The 20121-nt window shown below is 45.7% G+C and overlaps 1 protein-coding gene across 3 annotated transcripts in view; it reads left to right on the top strand.

Annotated features, from left to right (window-relative positions):
* The first annotated feature begins 6589 nt into the window (after window positions 1–6589).
* Window positions 6590–20121, top strand: part of SYNDIG1 (synapse differentiation inducing 1) — a 75583-nt gene continuing 62051 nt past the window's right edge. The window contains exons 1-3 of one of the 3 annotated variants that reach the window (XR_011738141.1): window positions 6590–6916; window positions 17931–18106; window positions 18682–19249. Coding sequence is in view for 2 of the 3 variants with exons in the window: in XM_071805845.1 (XP_071661946.1) it covers window positions 18770–19249 (480 nt within the window). In the remaining variant the exon portion in view is untranslated. The remainder of the gene's footprint in view (window positions 6917–17930; window positions 18107–18681; window positions 19250–20121) is intronic. The other 2 variants (XM_065834957.2, XM_071805845.1) reach the window with 2 other exon arrangements.

The raw sequence follows: 20121 nt of genomic DNA, 5'->3' as shown, positions 1-20121 counted from the left end.
TCAGGTCTTCTCTCCCAAACCTTCTCCTCTCCATCCCCTCCATCTCCCTCTGCTAGCTCTGCACCACAGTGATATCACTCCACAACCACACCTCTAAGTGTTAATACTGAGCTTATTGACTGGGCTACCTCACTTAAGCACACGTGCATTGCTGTTAACTGGGTTCTGTTCCTGTTGAGTTGAAGTGACCTCAGGGGACAGTCTACCATCCAGTGGTTGCTTTAGAGGCATTAACTGGCATTTTGTTTCCTTTACAGTGAAGATCACAGATAAGTAAGGAGCTATCCACAGAGCCAGTAGGAGCGTTCAGCAGAAAGTCTGCAGGAAAAGATTTAAGCCAGGTTCTTCTGCTGGAAGAAGGAAGTTTCTCTTCGGTCATCTAGAAGGTCTGGGGTCCAGTCTTGTACTAGGAACAGTGAGAAGAAGCAGCACTTTTCTTGTCTTCCATCCTTCCTCCTTCTTTGGTGATAGGTGGTGCTGCTGCTCTTCCTAGAGCCCAGGGATGTACTTGCAGTCTTTCTGCATTCCTACTTGGGGTGTCCTGGGCCTGTGAGAGCATACACCACACTGGATACCCTCATACGTGCTTGAACAGTTGAGAACCACAGCCTAACATTTCTCCCTCCAGCTCCCATGAGCTTTTTAGCACACCAAAAGAGGTACCAGCTAATGACCTTCCCCAAATACTCATGGCTACCACAAAGTTTGCTCTCACTTCCTTCAGCATTTGACATGTGGTTTCCAGACAAAGGCCCTTTCCTGCTCCCACGTTATAATGCCTCTCAGGTGGTTTTGTGCCAGGAAGCTTTCAGGGCAATGATGTCTCCCAGGGCACCCACAGACTGACTGCTAACAGCAGTGGAGAGCATCCAGAGGAGCAAAGAGAAGGCAGTTGATCAGGAATGTATGTCTCTCCAGCCAGGTGGTGTTACTCAGGGTGCTTCAGCTAAAGCCAGTGGTCAAATGCTTGGTCAGTGTAAGTCCTTGTAACAGCCCTGATCAGAACAAGAAGTGGTGAAATTACTTCCTTGGAGCTATAACCATATATGCCTGTAAAGTCTCATCCCTTCCTTACCTTCTACAAAACACTGTGTTTCAAGAAAAGCTGTTTGTATATCTCTGGTAATTTCTTCTTCCAGGTGGCATTTTCTCTTTACATCCTGCCTTGATGGCTCCCAAATCCCTAGCTCCTCATAGACAGCAGGAGACCAAAGGACCCATGGAGGCTCCCAGGACAACTCGCATCTCTACCTCTGCTCTAAGTGGCCTTGCCTCCCACTCTTCCTCTTTGCAAGGATTATTCTTGCTCAGGTATTTGACTGGTAGCTTCTCAGGAGTTCAGACCACAGATGAGGCCTCACCAGAAGCCCTGGGGAGCATTTATTCAGATCACTGTTCTCAAAACATGATGAAGTCCCTAGGTGCTATGTGGTTTGTCCTAGGAGGTTGCTGGCATGAACTCATAATAGCAAGCAGCTGCAGTAAACCTGCAACAGTCATCAGACCTAAGGGAGGTGGACTTTTCTTCCTCTCTTGCTTTGCTCCTTTCAAATATCTCTTTATGGTCCTCTGTGTCAATGCTGTGCTTTGTATTTCTGTCTACACAGAATCTTTCCTACAGACATACATCTGCATCAGCCCTGGAGGGATGAAAAATGCCTCCAGAAACAGAAACAAAGGGTTAGTAACTATTGCTAGACACATAGCACGAATTTTCCCAATTTCTTCCCACCCACAGCTCTTGCCAAGAAGCTGTGAAATGTGTTGGCACAATGCATGAAGGATGCTCTGTGCATGTTTACCTGGGGTTAAAGGGGATTCTCAGAAATGCTGCTAGACCTGAAGAGAAACCTCCAAATCACAAACAAGTCTGCTGCATTTCACCTCACACATTGGTCTTTGAAAACCCTTCTCCAAAGGTGACAAGGGTAATGCAAGATGCACTGTCAAAATGCAGGGTACCATGTGCACAGTGAGAGCTGCAAAGATCAAAATCAGATCAAGCATAATTGTTTGCTTACCAGCATAAGGAATAGGCCAATTTATGGCAGGCTTCATGCAAAGAGGGAATTGTCATGATTAGCCCTAGTCAGAGCACTGGCAAACTCCTTACTGGGTGTTTCTTGGCAAGATAAGAGGCTGACAAGACAACAGAGAGTGAATATGTCCTGGTCTGTACCACAAGTTACAACCACTGTGGTTCTTGGATTGTGATTGCTCCACTTAGATTTTCTTGGTTCTGCTGCAAATTCGAGTAAACCAAATTGGGCCTGATTTCTTCGTCTACACAAAGGCTCATGTGTTTCCCAAACTGAATGAAGAATGTGCTCAGTTTGGTGCAGGGAAAATGGGACAGGTGGAGGAACAGTGTTAGAAAGATTACTTCCCTGATGTCACTGAACATCACCTTGATAACAACATGGAAAACACTGCATTTTGGAAGTGTCAGAAGGAAACAAATAGGACCACACGATATGGTTGCCTAGATGCCAGAAAATTTGACTTGATGACCCAGAAATCCCTTGCCTTCTCTTTCTGTATAAATGCCATTTTTTCCGTCCAAGAAAAAATCTAACAAATCATTTTGGAAATCTTGCCACATTTCCTTCTATTTCACAAATATTTGTGGTCACTAAGAAATTGTATTTCGCCAGTGTCGGAGTTTAAAGCAAGGCAGCAATAAACCATGGCAGATGTTCTCTGTTTATCCCTCACATACCCTCTCCTGATAGCAAAGATGATAAGTAAGGAATAAGGAAGAGAGTCTTTTAAGTTGGAAGGGTTTAAAAGGCTTTACTAATGCTACTAATAAATAGAGAAAATGATACAAAATATACAAAACCCAATCTTGAATGTCTGATATGGAGTTGGTGTCACTCCAGCGGTGGCGGAGCTAGGAGCTGGCATGGCTCCAGCAGCTGCAGGACAAGCACCCAGAAGTCATGGGTGGGACTTCACAGCAAAACTGGATACTGGGTTCAGGGATGCAGGGTCTGGATCAAGGCCTAAGATCGCAGGCAGACAGGCAGGGTCCTCTCTAAATGCCAGCCTTGGTCAAAGAGAGCGAGACCCTCATGATTTCCCTCTTATAGGGTGTATGACGATTATGGGATGGAGTACTCAGCTGGTCAGTTTGAGTCACCTGTCCTGTCCGCCCCTCCTGTAAACACGCCCCTCTCAATTATGGGATGTGTGGAATCTTATCAGTCTTCTTGCCATCATAGCAATAAATCTAAATATGAACTTCTTCAGCATTTCATTGGTCATCTTATGAGTCTTTAGAGCACAGTGTCCAAAAAATATGCAGGCAAAAATTCAGAAAAGTGCAGTTACTTAGAAGAACCTAGCTGAAAGGAAAATTCACTAAAAGAGGAACTGGTATTGTTTTTAACAAAACCAGGACAACCAGGAATTCAACAGTCAACAGAGACAGCTGGTATCTCCAGTCAGTAGTAGTAACAGCTGATGACAAGGATTTGCACTGTAGCAGCTAGAATGCATTTTGTTGCAAGCCAGATCCCCTACAGTTTTGTTCCTGTACAGGCAGAACAGAAAGACAATCTTTGTCTTAGAAGTCTTACTCGGTAAAGGCATAAAGAATTTGGTTTATAGGCTTTCATTCCCAAGAAAGGAAAGGTGAAAAGCACTTTGGAGAATCAGGGTGATCATAATTTGGGGCTATTTTTCCTGCTGATTACATATTTGTTCTCTCCTAGTACCTATTACATGAAGGAAGCGACGGTTTTCTGTAAGACATAAACCCTCCGTGAAGTCTGGAGCAAGTTGGGAATGAACAAAGGACCAAAAATTTAGATGGAGAGAAAAATCTTCTGTGAGTAATGCTAGGACATACTGAAAACAAGGTTAGAATTTGGAAGAGAATTAAAATGTTGTGAGAGAGGAGAAAATGTGACTGGAGGGATTTTCTGCTGAAAATCTCCAGCCAGGACGACTATAGGGTTGCCATGAGGTTATGCATGAAGAAAATTAGAAAGGCCAAAGACCAACTAGAGCTGAACATGGCTACTGCTGTAAAAGAAAACAAAAAAAAAAAGGCTTTTGCAAATACATCAGCAACAGAAGGAGGGCAAGGAGAATCTCCATCCTTTATTGAATGCAGGGATAAATGTAGTGACAAAGGAAACAGTTGAGGTATTTAATGCCTTCTTCACTTCACTGTTAAATAGTAAGACCGGTAGTTCTCCATGTACGCAGCACCCTGAGCTGGAAGACAGGGATCGGGAGCAGAATGAAGCCCACATAATCCAAGGGGAAATTGTTAGCAACCTGCTACACCACTTAGACACACACAAGTCTATGGGCCGAATGGGATCCACCCAAGGCTACTGAGAGAGCCAGAGGAGATCATCACCAAGCCACTTTCAATTATTCATCAGCAGTCTTGGCTAACTGGGGAGGTTTCAGTTGACTGGAAGTTAGGAAATATGATGCCCATCTACAAGAAACGCCACAGGAAGGATCTGGGAAATTACAGGGCTGTCACTCTGACCTCGGTGCCAGGGAAGGCTGTAAAGCAGATCATCCTGAGTGTCATCATGTGCCACATACAAGACAACCAAACAATCAGGCCCAGTCATCATGAGTTTATGAAAGACAGATCCTACTTGACTAACTTGATCTCCTTCTATGAAAAAGTGAACCCACTTAGTGGATGAGGGAAAGACTGTGGATGTTGTGTACTTAGACTTCAGTAAAGCCTTTGACACCATTTTCCACAGCATTCTCCTGGAGAAGCTGGCAGCTCATGATCTGGATGTGTGTACTCTCCATTGGGTAAAGAACTGGCTGCCTGGCCGGGCTCAAAGAGTTGTGGTGAAAGGAGCCAAATCCAGTTGGAAATTGGTCACCAGTGGTGTTCCCCGAGGCTCAGTGTTGGGGACAATTGTCTTTGTTATTGCTATCAATCATCTGGATGTGGGGATCAAGTGTACCCTCAGTGAGTTAGGAAGGTTCTACAGAGAGATCTGGGCCAGCTGGACCATTGGGCTGAGGCCCAAAGAAGTTCAACAAGGCCAAGTGTCAGGTCCTGCACTTGAGTCACAACAACTGCATGTGAAACTACAGACTTGGGGAAGAGTGACTGGCAAGCTGCCTGGAAGAAGAGGACTGGGGGGTGTTGGTTGACAGACAGCTGAACATGAGCCAGCAGTGTGCCCAGGTGGCCAAAAAGGCCAACAGCATCCTGGCTTGTATCATAAATAAAGTGCCCAGCAGGACTAGTAAAGTGATCATTGTCCTGTACTTGGCAGTGATGAAGCCTCACCTTGAATACTGTGTGCAGTTTTGGGCTCCTCATGTTGAGAAAGATGTCATAATGGAGTAAATTCAGAGAAGGGCAATGAAGCTGGTGAAGGGTCTGAGTCACAAGTCTTATGAGGAGCAGCTGAGGGAACTGGAGCTGTTTAGCCTTGAGAAAAGGAGGCTGAGGGGAGACCTTATCACTCTCTACAATTACCTGAAAGGAGGTTGTAGTGAGAGGGATGCTGGTCTCTTTTCCCAAGGAATGAGTGATAGGACAAGAGAAAATGGCTTCAGGTTGTACCAGTGGAGATTTAGATTGGATATTAGGAAAGATTTATTCACTGAAAGGGTTGTCAGGCATTGGAACAGGCTGCCCAGGGAAGTGGTTGAGTCACCATCCCTGGAGGTGTTTAAAAGACATGTGTAGATGTGGCATTTAGGGATACAGTTTAGTGGTGGACTTTGCAGTGCTAGGTTAACAGTTGGATTTGAGGATCTTAAACATGTTTTCCAACCTAAATGATTCTATGATCCCCAAGACAGGCTCAAGTTAGCTAATGTGTGTTTTGAATCTTGAACATTCTCTTTCAGCAAAGACTTGGCACGGGCTATTTTGGGAGCATGAATAACAACAAGCAGTAAGCAAGCAGGGAGAGAAAACAGCCTGAACCCAAGCAGAGAGGTGGAGGCAACAAAAATGCACAAGGGCTATAAGGCTTCGTGTCTCCCTCCCTGCAGTGGCAAAGGAAAGAAGTGATCTAAACTGGGTACGTGATCTTCCAGAAGCATTTTGACCCATAGATGCTGAAGCATCTAGAAAGAAGTGGTGACAGAGAAGCTGTTAGGCAAATGACTGGGCTAGCAGGCATGCTAGGGATGGGAAGAGAAATGAATGAACCCTGCTTACCCATTTTATGTAGATTTATTAGGGAAGCAGGAAACACCTCCTCAATGCTGCAGCATGCAGGGGGTGTGCTCTCCACTATGGTGGAAAATAGAACACAAAGAAATAAAGTTCTTCAGACCTGCTGGAGCTTCCCCAGTGCCTTGGAGAGTTGGTGTGTCAAGCTGTGTGCTTGCAGGTGCCTGTGCGGCTGGGGGAGCTGTACAGGGTGCCTTTGCGGCAGGGCAAGGTGCGGGAAGCAGCCTGGCACCGGGGAGAGGGAGGCGAGAGGACCTGGTGCCCCGGGGAGGAGCGCTGAGCTCCGGGTTAGTGGGGAGCAGCGGAGACCCCTGGCTAGGAGGAAGGTCCAGGGAGGAGGAGGAAGAGGTGGGGGGCAGAGAGGGGAGGCCCTCCCCCGGGGGATTACGCACCGGGGATGTGATGCTGTTCCTGCTGCAGGAGGAAAGTTGGCCGCGCTACCACGCAGGGCTGGTTCTTCTGCCCCCCTCCGCCTGCCTCCCTCTCTCCCTCCTCCCTCTTCCTCCTCTTCCCGCGAGTTGAGCGCACAGTGCACCCAGGCGGTGCAGACGGCGCAGTCCCGCCGGCCGCTCGCCCTGCCCGGCTGCCGGCCCCGGTCCCACGCCGCCCCCCGTGGTCGCCACGGCCGCCGGGATGCTGCCAGGCGCTGCGCCCGGTCGCTAAGCCGCAGCACCACCACCCCTCCTGCAGCTCTCGGCGGGAGCATCGCGCTGCGGTTCACCTTGCAAGGAGGTGAGTGACCCCCCCCCTCCCCATCCCATCCCCTCCGGGGAGCGATGCACCAAATTCCAGCCCACATCCTCCGGAGCGGGGCCGCCGGGCACGGAGCGGGTGTGGGGGCTACCGCGGTTCCCGCAGCCGCCGCGGCGGAATGTCTCTGGGGGAAGCACCGGGGAGCGCAGGGACTCGGGACTGCCCCCAGGCCGGCGCGGTTGGGATCCTGCCCCCGCCAGGAAACGGGGGGACGCCCGCAGCAGTGCTTCCCTGGCGCCCTGATGAGAGCCGAAATTAGCATGCCCGGTCTTGCACGGCGCGCCTGGCGGGGGTCAGGGAAGGGATCAGGCTTTTCCAGTGCTGTAGCAAGGTTTGGATTTGGAGCACTGTGCCTGAGGTCCTCCTTTTGCCTTCCCTTCCCCAGGAGAAATCCCTCCAGCTCACTGTGGCAGAGCATCTTTCCCTCACAGCACCCGGCCATCCTGCCAGTCCAGGGCAGCCTCTGCGCCGGGTAGCGGAGAGGGGCTGTGCGGGGATGCACGGCTCCGTGCAGGACACCGGGGCAGACCGTGACCCGGGGGGCGGGCGTGAAGGAGGCTGGGCTCCTTGCAGCCACAGCTGCCCTCTCACGACCCTGCTCAAGAGGCGCCGGATTGAATTTCTTTTCCCTCCCCTCCTTTAGTTTTCAGGCAGTGACAGCTAAGTTGGAGACAGGGATGATTAAGGTGAGAAGACAGTGGTGATCTCTGTAAATCAGTGGCAGAAAGGGGTGACCTTGGGCAAGTCCCCCATACCTGTCTCTTCCTTCTGTGTCCGGTATCACTAAAGCATCCATCAAGGGATCAAGGAGAACCCTTCGGTTGGAAGAGGCTCACAAATGCATTGAGACCTTTCTGGAATTGGCACTACAGAAGTGCTGGAGCAGGACTGGTAGTGCTCACTGGTCCAGAGTACACTGCAGGAGGAGAGGTGCAAGGGTCTATGCAGGGACTGGCAGTGGTGGTGGGTTTTCTCCCACCGTAAAAACATGGAGCTACCTAGTGGCAGGAGTTGCTCTGGAGAGCAATCTGTTGAACTGTGTATTCGAAATAACTGGAGGGAGACTGCAGCGTGTAATGAGAAAGGAAGAAAGAGAGAAAGAAAGAAGCCCCCAAAAAAGATCTAAACTTTCAAGGCAGATTAAATGTTCAAATCACTAATAATTAGACATTAATCCCTCATAAATAGGGCATTAACAACAATTAAAAGATGCTTTGATATTCTTAAAACAGAGAAGATGAGTTAACTGGTACTTTCAGGGTGATTATTGTGTATTATGAAATGCAGTCAGAGCAGAGAATGCACTTTTCTACATTCATGTATTTAAATGACTTGCTCTTAATTATAGTTAATGAGCTATCATCTTAAAAGTAGCTGCATTTAGATGCTTTTCATATTAGTTTCAAATTACCTTGCTCCAAGAATAAGCCACTTCTGATTTTACTGACTAAGGTGACATTTTATTGACAGTTTGGTAACTACAGGTCATGCCAAGGTGTAGGTAGGATGAATGCATTTGTAGGAATTAAATGAAGCTTCCTTTTATTAAGTGGGCAAGCAGACATCTCACATGACTGGTGCTGTATGCTGTAGAATAAATCTCACACGCATAGGAAGGTTTTTCATTATACAAATGCAGATGTAATGCAGCACTAGTGTATATAGGCCCCACCACAACACATTTAACTTGATGAAGGCTGCTTTCTGGATTTAAAATGCTTTCACTTATAAGGATAGTATTAGAGAAAAAGTGCAACATAGTTGGATAAGGTTTTTTGTCTTTCTCTCAAGTGTAAATTAATATCTGCAGACAGCTATAAATCTTTTTGTACAGGAAAGTTTTTAGTCATTCTTATGTGGTTATTAAGATTGCAAATTACATACTGTGACTTCCAAATTTTTTTTTCTTCATTTTGAAGACTGGACATTTTACAAGTTATTGTTTGTACAGTGCCATTGGGGAAAAAATGAAAAAGTATTGCAGAGATTTAAACAGGAGGAAAATACTTTTTATGTTCAGTTCATTTGACAAATGTGAATGAACTGTGTGTGTGTTTAAGTGTGCGAGTGTGTATTTGGTCACGTCTGAATACCCATCCTCTGGCCATCAAATAAAATGTTCCTGAATATTCTTTCTCTAGTAAAAGTTGGAAACTACTTCGAGCAATGGTGCTCCTCAGCAAATGTCAGTGTCTGTGACACTGAGGATTCGGATGGAACTGGTCCTAGTTATAGTACCTAAGAATCTAAATATTTAGTGCTTTGAATTTGGTGATGTACTATCGGAAGAGTGATGAACTCTGGTTATTTTCATTGCACCAGCAAAGACTGCATTTTAAAATAGTGGTGCACTACATGAGAGGTGTGAGTCCCTGCATGCCTTTAGCACTCCCTATTTTATACATGGCATCCTTATAGATGTGTATCTGTGTATATGTATCTATATAAGACCTGAATGTGCAAAGTTCCCTCATTAACCACCCACCCAAATCTGTGTTGTACAGTATTTCTATCCTTAAGCTCTGAGACTTTAGTTCACTGAGGCACAAGAACAATGAACTGACTATTCACATCAATTTGGCCTAATTCAAACAGTGGTTTAATGGGGTTTATGTGTTTTGATTGAGTGCTCAGACCCCTTAAAAGCTTCAGGGAGAATGAAAATCTCTGAAATGGTGCTTGCAACTGGATAATTTTCTGGGCAGACAATTATGGCATAATCAAACAGTTCAGCTCCTGGAGGTGAGACCTGCCCATCCTAGGTCCCAGGAAACTTCCAGCCTGCGCTCAGGTCCTGCAGGACAGCTGTGTTCAGTATGCTGTCTGCTGCATGCAATGGCTGATCCAGTTCTCTCCCCGTGCCTGGTGTCCCCACACCACACACCCATCTTCCAGTTCCTATTGTGCTCTCTGCAACAAGATGATGTCCCTTCTCCCCACTGTATGTGGCTTGCAAGATCACGGAGGCATGTTGAGTTGATATTCTGCCAGTCAAATGCCCGTGCCTCCCATACAGAAATCTAGCTCTTATCTTCCTTTTCCTCCCAGAGGGAAGAGGGTATAGGATTCTTCTTCAGGCTCTGGCTATGCCCTGAGTTTAATGGGTCCCACTTTTTGTTTCAAGTCTGATTTCTACAGGGAGGGATAAGCACGGGATTAAGAAAGGTCTGTAGAGGTCAATCTACAGCCACTGATGCTACTTTTTGGTGTTTCCCTGACTGCCCTATCTGCCTCCAGTTACCAGTCTCACTATGTCTGAATCACTTATTCTGTAAAGCTTTTGTCCCACAGCGTTTTCCTGGCTCTGCAATTCTTCTAGAGCCTGATGAAGCAACACTGATTTTATTGCCCCAGCAGTGGCTGTTTAATCTAATCATCCTCGCCCTGATGAACTGGCACTAGCAATTTTACAGTATCACAGAAACGTTTTTCTAGCAAAGTGACTTACAGCCCTGGGGTGCTTTGCTTGGGGAAGGAGATATGGAAGCCTTCATTTTTGCACCAGGTCTGTACCACTAGGCTGTTTTACTGTTCCGTCCTCTCTTTATTTATCGTTCCTTCAGGAATATCTCAATTACCAGCATAGAGCATAGTATTGGTGTGTTACATGCAGAACAAGTGTGAGACAGGTGTCTTGTTCTGCTTTGCTTCATACATACAATGTAGGAAATAAATGTGAGTAGATCCAGATGAGCAGGATGTACACAAGGACCAGGCTCTATGGGTGCTTGGCTGCCCAACAAGAGTGAGAATTGAGTTAGAATTATAAAATCATAGAATAGTTTGGGTTGGAAGGGACCTTCAAAGATCATCTAGTCCAGCTCCCTGCAATGAGCAGGGGCATCTTCAACTAGATCAGGTTGCTCAGAGCCCCATCCAGCCTGGCCTCGAATGTTTCCAGGGATGTGGCATCTACCACCTCTCTGGGCAACCTGTGCCAGTGTTTCACCACCCTCATTGCAAAAAAATTTCTTCCTCATGTCCAGCCTAAATCTTCCCTCCTTTAGTTTAAAACCATTACCCCTTTACCTGTCATAACAGGCCCTGCTAAAACGTCTGCCTCCAGTCCTGGAGCCACCTCTGGGTGTTTCTGTCTGTGGTCCAGCCTGGTTATAAACACGGTTTACCAGGGATTTTAAGTCAAAGAGGGACAGATGATGCTGCGATGTTGATACTCCTGGATGAACCTCATGGAGTTCATTTAGATGCCCTGTTGTGTGCAGCACGGACTTTGCTTTGCTGTAGGTTTCTACAGGGCAGAGCATCAGATAGCTTCTTCTAGGCTGGAGAGTTTTAATTCTGTTGCAACACCAGGCATCACTAAAATTAGAGAGGGTTTTTTTGGTGGTAGCTAAGTTCTTTCCCGACCTTTAAATCTTTTATTGACACTCCAAAACTATACAGGCTCTGTGGTGTAGGGACCAAGAGAACTGGAGCATCACATCTTTTCACCTGAGCATGCAGCTTGTCTATCAAATAAACACGCAGTCAAAAAAGCAGTTCAGCTGTGTGTTAAAAAAGCATAGGTCATGGTTAAACATACAAGAGCAATAGTTCTGGAACCAAACTTAGCATGAAAAGTGTGCATCTGAGTCAAGTTTTCTCCAGAAGCTGGAGCAGCTCTTGGGCAGAGCTTTACAGGAGAGTCGTGGGACTCTCTTTGGATGAAGCTTTTCTTGGTGAGGGCACTCTGAACAATTAAGGACGCAATTATACACGCCAGAGAACAGCTGCATTAAGTTGCTTCAAAAGTGAAAAGCAGCACAATTTTCTGCTCTTCAAGCTGGCAAACAGATCCTTCAGCCTGACCACACTGCTGAAGGCAGTGACCTGAACTACTTCATTATGTGTCTGTCTATTTATTATGTCATGAAGTTTAGTTTTATTGTGCTGGACATAATCAGAAAGTTTTACAGAACAGCTCTTTGGGATGGACGGAGGGAGAAGAAATGTCAGTTTGGCCTTCTGTTGGAAGAGATACAGCTTTTAAAAATAGAATCACTCCTGGTGACGTCATCTTCCCAGTTTGAAATGAGAGTGAGGGACTCAGAGAAGTATGATGAGGCTGGGTACATTTTGAGTTGCCAGATGGTCCTGTCCTGTGGTATTGGGGAACCTCTGAACAGCAGCTCTGCAAAGGACAGGGGGATACAGGCTGGTACAAAGGCATCCTTTGCTGTGCATGCTACCATATAGTCAGGCCCAGAGTGCAGGGTGTATATTTGCAGACAGGAGAGAAGGAGAAGGCATGAGAGAAGTATGTGTCGGGCATGTGCACAAAAGGCTTTGCTCATGCGGAGCTGCAGAGTTAGGACAGGATTCAGCTGTTCTACAGGTTTGCACTGAGATGACCAGCCGCTTGGCCAAGGCTGATCCACAGCATCCATGTGTCCAGATGCAGTTAGGTGACTGATAATAGCTTTGTGACACTGAACTTTCCCCAATGGCATTGGTGAAATGAATTTCTCATGTAAAAAGGTGCAGAGCCTGATTTTTGATTGCTTTCACTTTGCAAAGTAATTGCCATGAGTTGCGAAGATGGCAAGGTGTTTTTATACTGGTGCCTTCCACAACAGCCAGAGTTATTTACATTACAGCCAGGTGTCGTTATTCAGGTCAGTTATTTATTAACTAGAAAGTGCAGTTTTGTCATTAAATGAAAAAAAGTTGTGAATCTGGAGTGAACTCAACAAAGAATTGAGGCTGTCAGAATTATTTGGAAAGGAAGACTGCTAGAAAAGCCTGAAAGTGTCATTTTTTTAATTGGAGGCAACTTAAGGCAAATTGAACTAAAAGCTACTTCATTCAATTAAAAATAAATAAATGAAACATTACATTTCATTTTGGCTCAGGCAAGAGGCTTCCATCTGCTCAAAAGAAAATATTTTGTTGTAGGGATAACATTTTATATTTTAGGTCACCACAAGGTAGTTTTGCCTTTCTCCTCCCCATTCTTTGGTTCAGCTACTGAATCAAGCAATCAATTATTCAGGCAGACCTAATATGCATATGGTAATTGTTTCCACATTTAAATATACCTCTGGACAGGCAATCAAGAGACCTGGATTTTATTTCCAGCTCTGCAACTGTGTGACGCGACCTTGGGAATTTCACTGTACCGTGAGTCCCTCTTTTTCATGGCAGGACAGGACAGGCCCATGTCTCACACTGGGTTTTCTACATATTGGTAATACTAAAATAGCATAGAGGTCTTTTTACTTCTACTGTTAGCAATTAAACATTTAGATATCACTAATGCGTGCTTTCCTAATTCTCCCTGTGTGAGTTAGTTGTATTGCCTTATGAAACTCCCTGTAGTTTACTTAATAGGTCAAAACAAATTTCGGCTGCTGAAATAGCAGCATTCCCTTAAAACAAAACCTGTTTTAATGAGCCCAGATAAATCAAAGAACAAAAATACAAGTGGGGAAGGTTTTTCCCTTCCTTTCCTTAAATATTTCACTCTGTAATCAGCTCTCTAGATCCGTACATTGCCTGTGATTTTTCTCATGCTAAAGGTCCATATGTGTTGTTACAATTTCTAGATGTTTCAAATACCTTAAACCATGTTGACACCTATTGTATTATGTATTAAAAACTCCCTCATACCTGAAAGCTTGCACCAGGAAAATTGTAGCCTCCAAATGTCTTACCAATGTGCTTTTTATCATGCTGCAGCTCTCACCATTTGACTTGCCTTCTCTTCAAGAAAGATTTCTCCTCTCTGCTTTCTGTGTGCTGACAGTGGGGGAACCGGCATCAAACCCAGCAGCACTTTGTTGAGTCCGGTAGTTGTGAGGCTGCATCATGTTCTGCTGGTGGCACGGCCTTACAAAGGGTGGTAGCTGTCCTTTCTTGCCATGCTGCGGTTAGGTTTAGAGTCGCTAAGGGGTTGGCAGAAGGATGTGGGAGCAGTGAATGTCTTGTTGGGAGCATGGGTGACAGGTGAGAATCTGTTAGGAGCAGAGATTTGGACCACAGGGTAACTCAAGGTGAAGAAACCTCAGGAAGTCTCTAGTCCAACCTCATACTCAAAGCAGGGTAAGCAATAGTGTTACACCAAGTTGTTCAGAGCTTCATCCAGATGAGTCTTAAAAACCTCCAAGGCTGGAAACTGCACAGCCTCCCTGGACAACCTTTTCCAATGCTTGACTGTCTCCATGTGGCAAAGATTTCCTCTTATATCCAAGACCCCCATGTAGAGGCACATGAGCTCTTTGAGCACTTTCTCCTGGCTGATGCTCTGCAAGATCTGCAGGGAATGGCAGTGGCTATGGCATCATAGCAGATGCGAACTCTGCCTTGAGCCTCAACGTGGCTGGCCTTCATCTCCAAGTTTTCCTGCCAATAAAACAAGCCTTAGGGCTGGTGGTGTCTGGTCTGTTTGGATGAAGGTCTTTCTGATCTGTTGTGATGAAAGGGCTGGGGCTTTGCAACCATAGCCTGGTGTTTCAGAGGTAACTGAATTGTCTGTTCACACAGGACTTGTGGTACCTGGCAGGGGTCTCCAGAAGGCTGAAACACCCCTAGGCTGTGCTAGAGATATGAAAAGTGAAGAAACCCATGGAGGCAGGAGGACAACAGCATCCTACCTGCTCACAGAAGAGCCAAGGAGTTTCAGGATGGTGGGCAGGGGCAGAGCTGCCTTCTACTCCTTGCCTGCCAGAGCCCAGAGCACAGTGTTTAACTGTTCTCTCCTTGTCCTCTCTCCAGCTTGCAATTCTGTCTCACACCCTTTGCTTAATTAGGTTGTCAGCCACTGTCATCATAGCAGGAGCCTGCAGAACACCCAGCAGAGCATAGCTCTCATTGCAGCTAATGTCGCTGGGCTCTCCTGCAGCACAAGTGATAGCTGAACAAACCACAGCATTGCAGACTAAATGTCTTGGCACTGGTTGAAGCTTCTTAGTAAAATAAGAAAGAGGGAGAGAGAAAAAATAAATGAAAGAAATTTGAAAGAATTAAGGTTATAATAATTAATGGCTTCATGTTTAATACCAGATACCTGGGTAAAAATGTCTAATCTGCAAGGTAAAAATTAGACTGAAGTTTGATCTACTATTTCCCAATAAATTGAAGTGGTTTTCCCTTCTGGTTCCAGTCCCAAGTCTGAAAGTGCAGAATTATTTCTAGTTAGCCTGAGTACCAGTGAGTGATTTGTGGGGAGAAATTCAAACTGTGCAAAGACAAATGAAACCTGAATCAACCAGTTAAATTAACTCTGCATCTTGGAGCAGACTGAACAGTTTAGTTATTAAAGGGCTCTGATGAGTTTCATTTTCCGGTCAGCATAATTCTGAAACCTCACTGCTGTCCTAGGTAATACAAGTGGCTCTTTTTGGCTTTGCCTGTTCATTCCCTGCAGAGAAGGCATCCTCCATTTGCCTCAGCTAGTCTATCAGATGTTATCTGCTCAGTCCTGCTGCCATCTGAGATCCTCTAGGCTGCAAACTGGGGCAATCTAAATTTTAGGACCTGCCTGTGAGTTGCAGATATGTTATCCTGGCCCAGGTCAGGTTAGTGAAAGCCCTTAATGAAAGGATGGGGACTGAATCCACCTCCAAGACATCCCTGCAAGCAATGGCTCTGAGTTATTACATAACCACTTGCTGCCTTTTCAAAGAACCATATAATAGTTTGAGTTGGAAGGGACCTTCAGAGGTTGCAGGGTGTTATCTCTGCAAGTGGCAGGTTGGGACTGCACCTGCCTTCTCATCACTAATGCTTGGTGAAGCCACGTCAGATAGCATCACAAAGTCAGCCTCTTTTTCTTTCCTACTGCGTACACAGCACTGGCTAACAGATGTCCTCCTTACGAGCATCAGGGGAATCTCTATTCACTATGTCACGGCCTCCATCACTATCGCATGAACTTGAAAGCAAGAAATGAGAAATCATAGAATAGTTTGTGTTGGAAGGGACCTTCCAAGATCATCTAGTTCAACCCCCCTGCAATAAACAAGGACATCTTCAACATGATCAGGTTGCTCAGAGTCTTGTCAAGCCTGGCCTTGAACTGGGATGGGGCATCTACCACCTCTCTGGGCAACCTTTTTTCAGTTGCCAGTATTTTACCACCCTAATTGTAAAAAAGTTCTTCCTCATGTCTAGCCTGAACCTCCCCTCTTTTAGTTTAAAACCGTTACCCCTTGCCCTATACCAGCGGGCCCTGCTAAAAAGTCTGTCCCTGTCTTTCTTAGAGGCCCCTTTAATGTACTGAAAGGCAACCATAAGGTGTCCCTGAAGCTTTCTCTTCTCCAGACTGAACAACCCCAACTCAACCTGTTCTCATAGGAGAGGTATTCCATCCCTCTGATCATTTTTGTGGCCTCCTCTGGACCCTCTTCAACAAGCCAATGTCTTTCTTGTACTGAGGGCTCCAGAATTAAGGCTAAAGATGGGCATTTGTCCCTAAGCATCACTCATGGCCACGTGCCACTGTCCATTGCTCCTCCATCTGGACCTGGGAGAATCATTTAATCTGCTTCACTCCTCTGCAGGTTAGCATTTTAAGCTAAGATGGTCTCCCCTCTGTATTTTACAGGGGTGTTGTTACTTCAAAGGGAAACTGAGTCCACTGGTCCTGTCCATGTTGCATAACTGAGATTGATTCATTTCAAGAAACATCCTTGGGCATCTGCAGTAAGTGAAATTAAGTCCAGCCTTTGAGTCCAATTCTCCCACCACCACTGAGGTAGCAGCAGGTTATAAAGGCCTTGGAAATCTGATTTAACTCCCTTCAGCCAGTGGATGGGAAGAAGAAAGGTTCTCTTTTATCCATAAGAACATGAAATTTCATTTGTGGTTGACAACACTCTGATTCCCACCATTTTATTGATGAAGAATCTCTGGGTACCTTAACTGTTTCTTAGTTTCCCTAGATAGCAATTGACCTTGCTTCAGCTATTAATCAAAATGCACTGGCAATTAAGGCACTATTGATTTAACCCTAATGGCCAGCCACTCAGGAATTTCACCTAGAAAAGAAAAATCAATGCTACCTTATTATTATTACTAGAATTATTGTTATTATTATTATTGTTTGTTAAAGTATTGTAATGAAAAGGCCTAAGGGTCTTGCCAGTTCCTTACCATTAAGCAATACACTTGGAGGGTCAAGAACATTGGGTCTAGCTCTGGTAAGGTAGCCAGCTAGCTACAGATTGAGATGACTCTAGGGTTAAACAATTTTCCTTGATTGCACGCTGCCATCCGCATCTCTGCTGACCTTCCCTGAAGCATGTGAACAGCACTGCTATGTGGGACTCCAAAGAGGATGTCTTGAGCAATGCATTAGTCCCATTACTGGAGGAGCTCTGTGTGTGGGAAGGATGCTTCCTGTGCTGTCCTTGTCTCATTTGGGATGTTTTCCTTCCCACCTCCCCCATCCCAAGGGGAAAAGTGTCGCTTGGAGTCTGCAAGATTGGTGCACAAGACTGCTTTAAATATACAGCAGGTAAGCACCAGCCAGATAGATGCTTAGATCTGTGGTAGGACTGAGCAACACCACAGGTTCCTTCCTATCTAGTAAGTGAAGCATGTAAGGATCCATTGTGTCACCATTATGTATGTTTAATTCTTGTTTTCCTCTATGCAGCACGCTGCGTACAGGTAATTCTACCTTAGGAGTTTGGCTTTAGCATCTAATATGAAGCTCTTTGAAGCCAGGAACATTTCTGTGATTTCTATGGTATGGCCCTTAAACAAAACCCTGAGCTCGTTGATGCTACGGTGGATTCACCTGCATTTCAAAAAGCATTTTCCTTTGTCTGCAACTGACCAAAACTTAGTGTTCTGGTGAGAAACTGTTTGGGCTAGAAAAAGGTACTGTTGGCCTTCTGAACTGTCCCTTTGATTTCTCACACCTTGGTGCCATCCACACAAAATGGAACCAGGCTGGTGATCTGATGAGACAAAGCATGGCTGTTGTTCCTGTGCAAAAGGAGACAACCAGCTCCTGGAGCTCAAGCGACTGTGCCTCTGTGCCTTCCAGGTGAATCTGGATGGGGATGGACACACTGAGAAGCCTCATCACCGCCCTTCAGTCTGTTTCCCTGGGGCAGCCTTGGAGGCATTGGACGAAATAAGGCATCCAGAGCAACACAGGGAAGTTGGGACCCCATCCAGAGAAGATTTAATTCTTCTGGTCAGATCTGATCTTGTCTTCAGGTGATGTTTTTTTCAGTTGTCTTAAAGAGTGCTGCCTGCTTCTTTTCCTTCATCTGGTTTTCAAAGTGTAGTAAAGCACTTGCCAAGGGGGAAGGGTAGCTGTAGAGACTGACAGCTGAACACACCAGCTGCGTGCCTTTTGTAACTGCAGATTTCTGAGAACTGAAAATGGTTCTTTCATATTTTTCCCCCTACCTCTCTTATCAGAACATTTAGAGGAAAGGGACATTGTCCCCAGAATGACAGTGGCATAACTCTGGCAGGATAGAAGCATCATCATAGCTCTTCTCTGACAGGGTACACCATTACCAAGACATCTCAGGAAGTCCTCTGTCACCACACATTGTTCTGTTCTCACCACACATTGTTCTTAACTGTTGTTCTCTCCATGGATTTGGGGTCAGGTTTTTTGCCTCTCCAAGCGGGGACATATTTTGAGAGTTAGGGCAGGGTGTGCACATATGTGGGGCTATATTTTCTCATGAGGTGATACCAAAGACAAGCTGATGTGTATTTTGATGTGTTATTCATTTCCTATGTCTTCATCTTGGTATCTTATTTCCTTTATTCATCAGGAAAATGAGAGCTGCTGCCCCAGTGTGACCCGCTCTAAGGTACAACAAAAAAAGACCACTCATCCTACTCCCTCAGACACCTCCAAGTATGGATGGCTTGGTTGAGAAAAACAGTGTGCTAATGCACAATAAGATTGCTGAAGCTGGGAAAAGGAATGGTTTAATTAATACAAGGAACTTAGTGGCAGAGAGCCGAGATGGTCTGGTTTCTGTGTACCCTACTCCCCAGTACCAGAGCCACCGAGCAAGCAGCCTTTCCTCTCCAAACTGCCTGGAGAATGGCAGAAATAACCCTGTGCAGCAGCTTCTGGATCCCAACATGCTGCAGCAGACAGTGGAGTCTCACTATCGGCCCAACATCATCCTCTACTCAGAGAATGTGCTGCACTCCTGGGGCGACAGCATTGGCTCAGAGTGCTGTGAAACCACCTTCATCGAGGACCGTTCCCCCACCAAAGACAGCCTGGAGTACCCGGACAGCAAGTTCATTGATCTCACAGTGGATGACATCAAGATTCACACGCTCTCCTATGATGTGGAGGAAGAGGAGGATTTCCAGGAGCTAGAGGTCAGATGTCATTTGGGGTATGTGGGGAGGGCTGGGGGGAAGACGGCATATTTACGTTAAGTATACAGCTTCCAAGAGCTGGTCTGCATGGGATCAGCTGCTTTGGAAGCTGGTCTGCATGTGATCAGCTTTATCACTCACTCCTCTGGCCAGGACAGTGAGTGATCGATCATCTTTATGTGTTGGGTCAAGTCCCAACCCTGTGGATACTAATGGTGAAATTCTCACTGGCCCTGACAGGAATCAGCATTTCCCTCCTGCTGTATGCAGTTAGTCCCTCCCTCCCATTTCCAGTCAGAAACTGAAGATGACACATGTGCTTAGATGCTGTGTAATGTTGGAACCAGGAGCATCTGTCCCTGTACATGAAGCTTGTCTTGCTCAGCAGGCCAACACCATATCTGTTTTCCCCTGACTCAAGCTGGGCATAAAGCAGATTGTTTTGCATACTGGCACAAACACAAAACATTTCTGTCTGTGAATGAACACAAACCCAAAAGCCTATGAGTTTCAAGCTGTGATGAATCCCATGTCACTGATTTTACTTTTTTTCTGATAGAGTGAAACACTTCATTAGATCCCAAGTGAAATGTTTTCTTTTAGGTTCCTACGCTGCATTGATTGTTCACAGTAAAGTAAGATATATTTTGTTCTCCAAATGGGGCAGACTGTGGGAATCAACTTCTTTCTTCTTTAAATAATGCAATTTTTGCTTTTAAAAAATCTTTTGTTTTTGGCTGAAACCAGCTGCCCTAGTGTGGCACAGATTTGTGTTTGCCAGTGTGTGTGGGAATGGAGAGTGCACATAGTGCTACTGATCCCAAAACTTTCTCCAGTGTTGATCACAGACTCCTACCCTAGCAAAGACTGGC

Source organism: Patagioenas fasciata, chromosome 3 (genome assembly GCF_037038585.1).
Source record: "Patagioenas fasciata isolate bPatFas1 chromosome 3, bPatFas1.hap1, whole genome shotgun sequence".
NCBI classification, from domain to species: domain Eukaryota; kingdom Metazoa; phylum Chordata; class Aves; order Columbiformes; family Columbidae; genus Patagioenas; species Patagioenas fasciata.
Note: the sequence above shows the minus strand (reverse complement) of the source record. Positions and strands in the feature narration are given on the sequence as shown.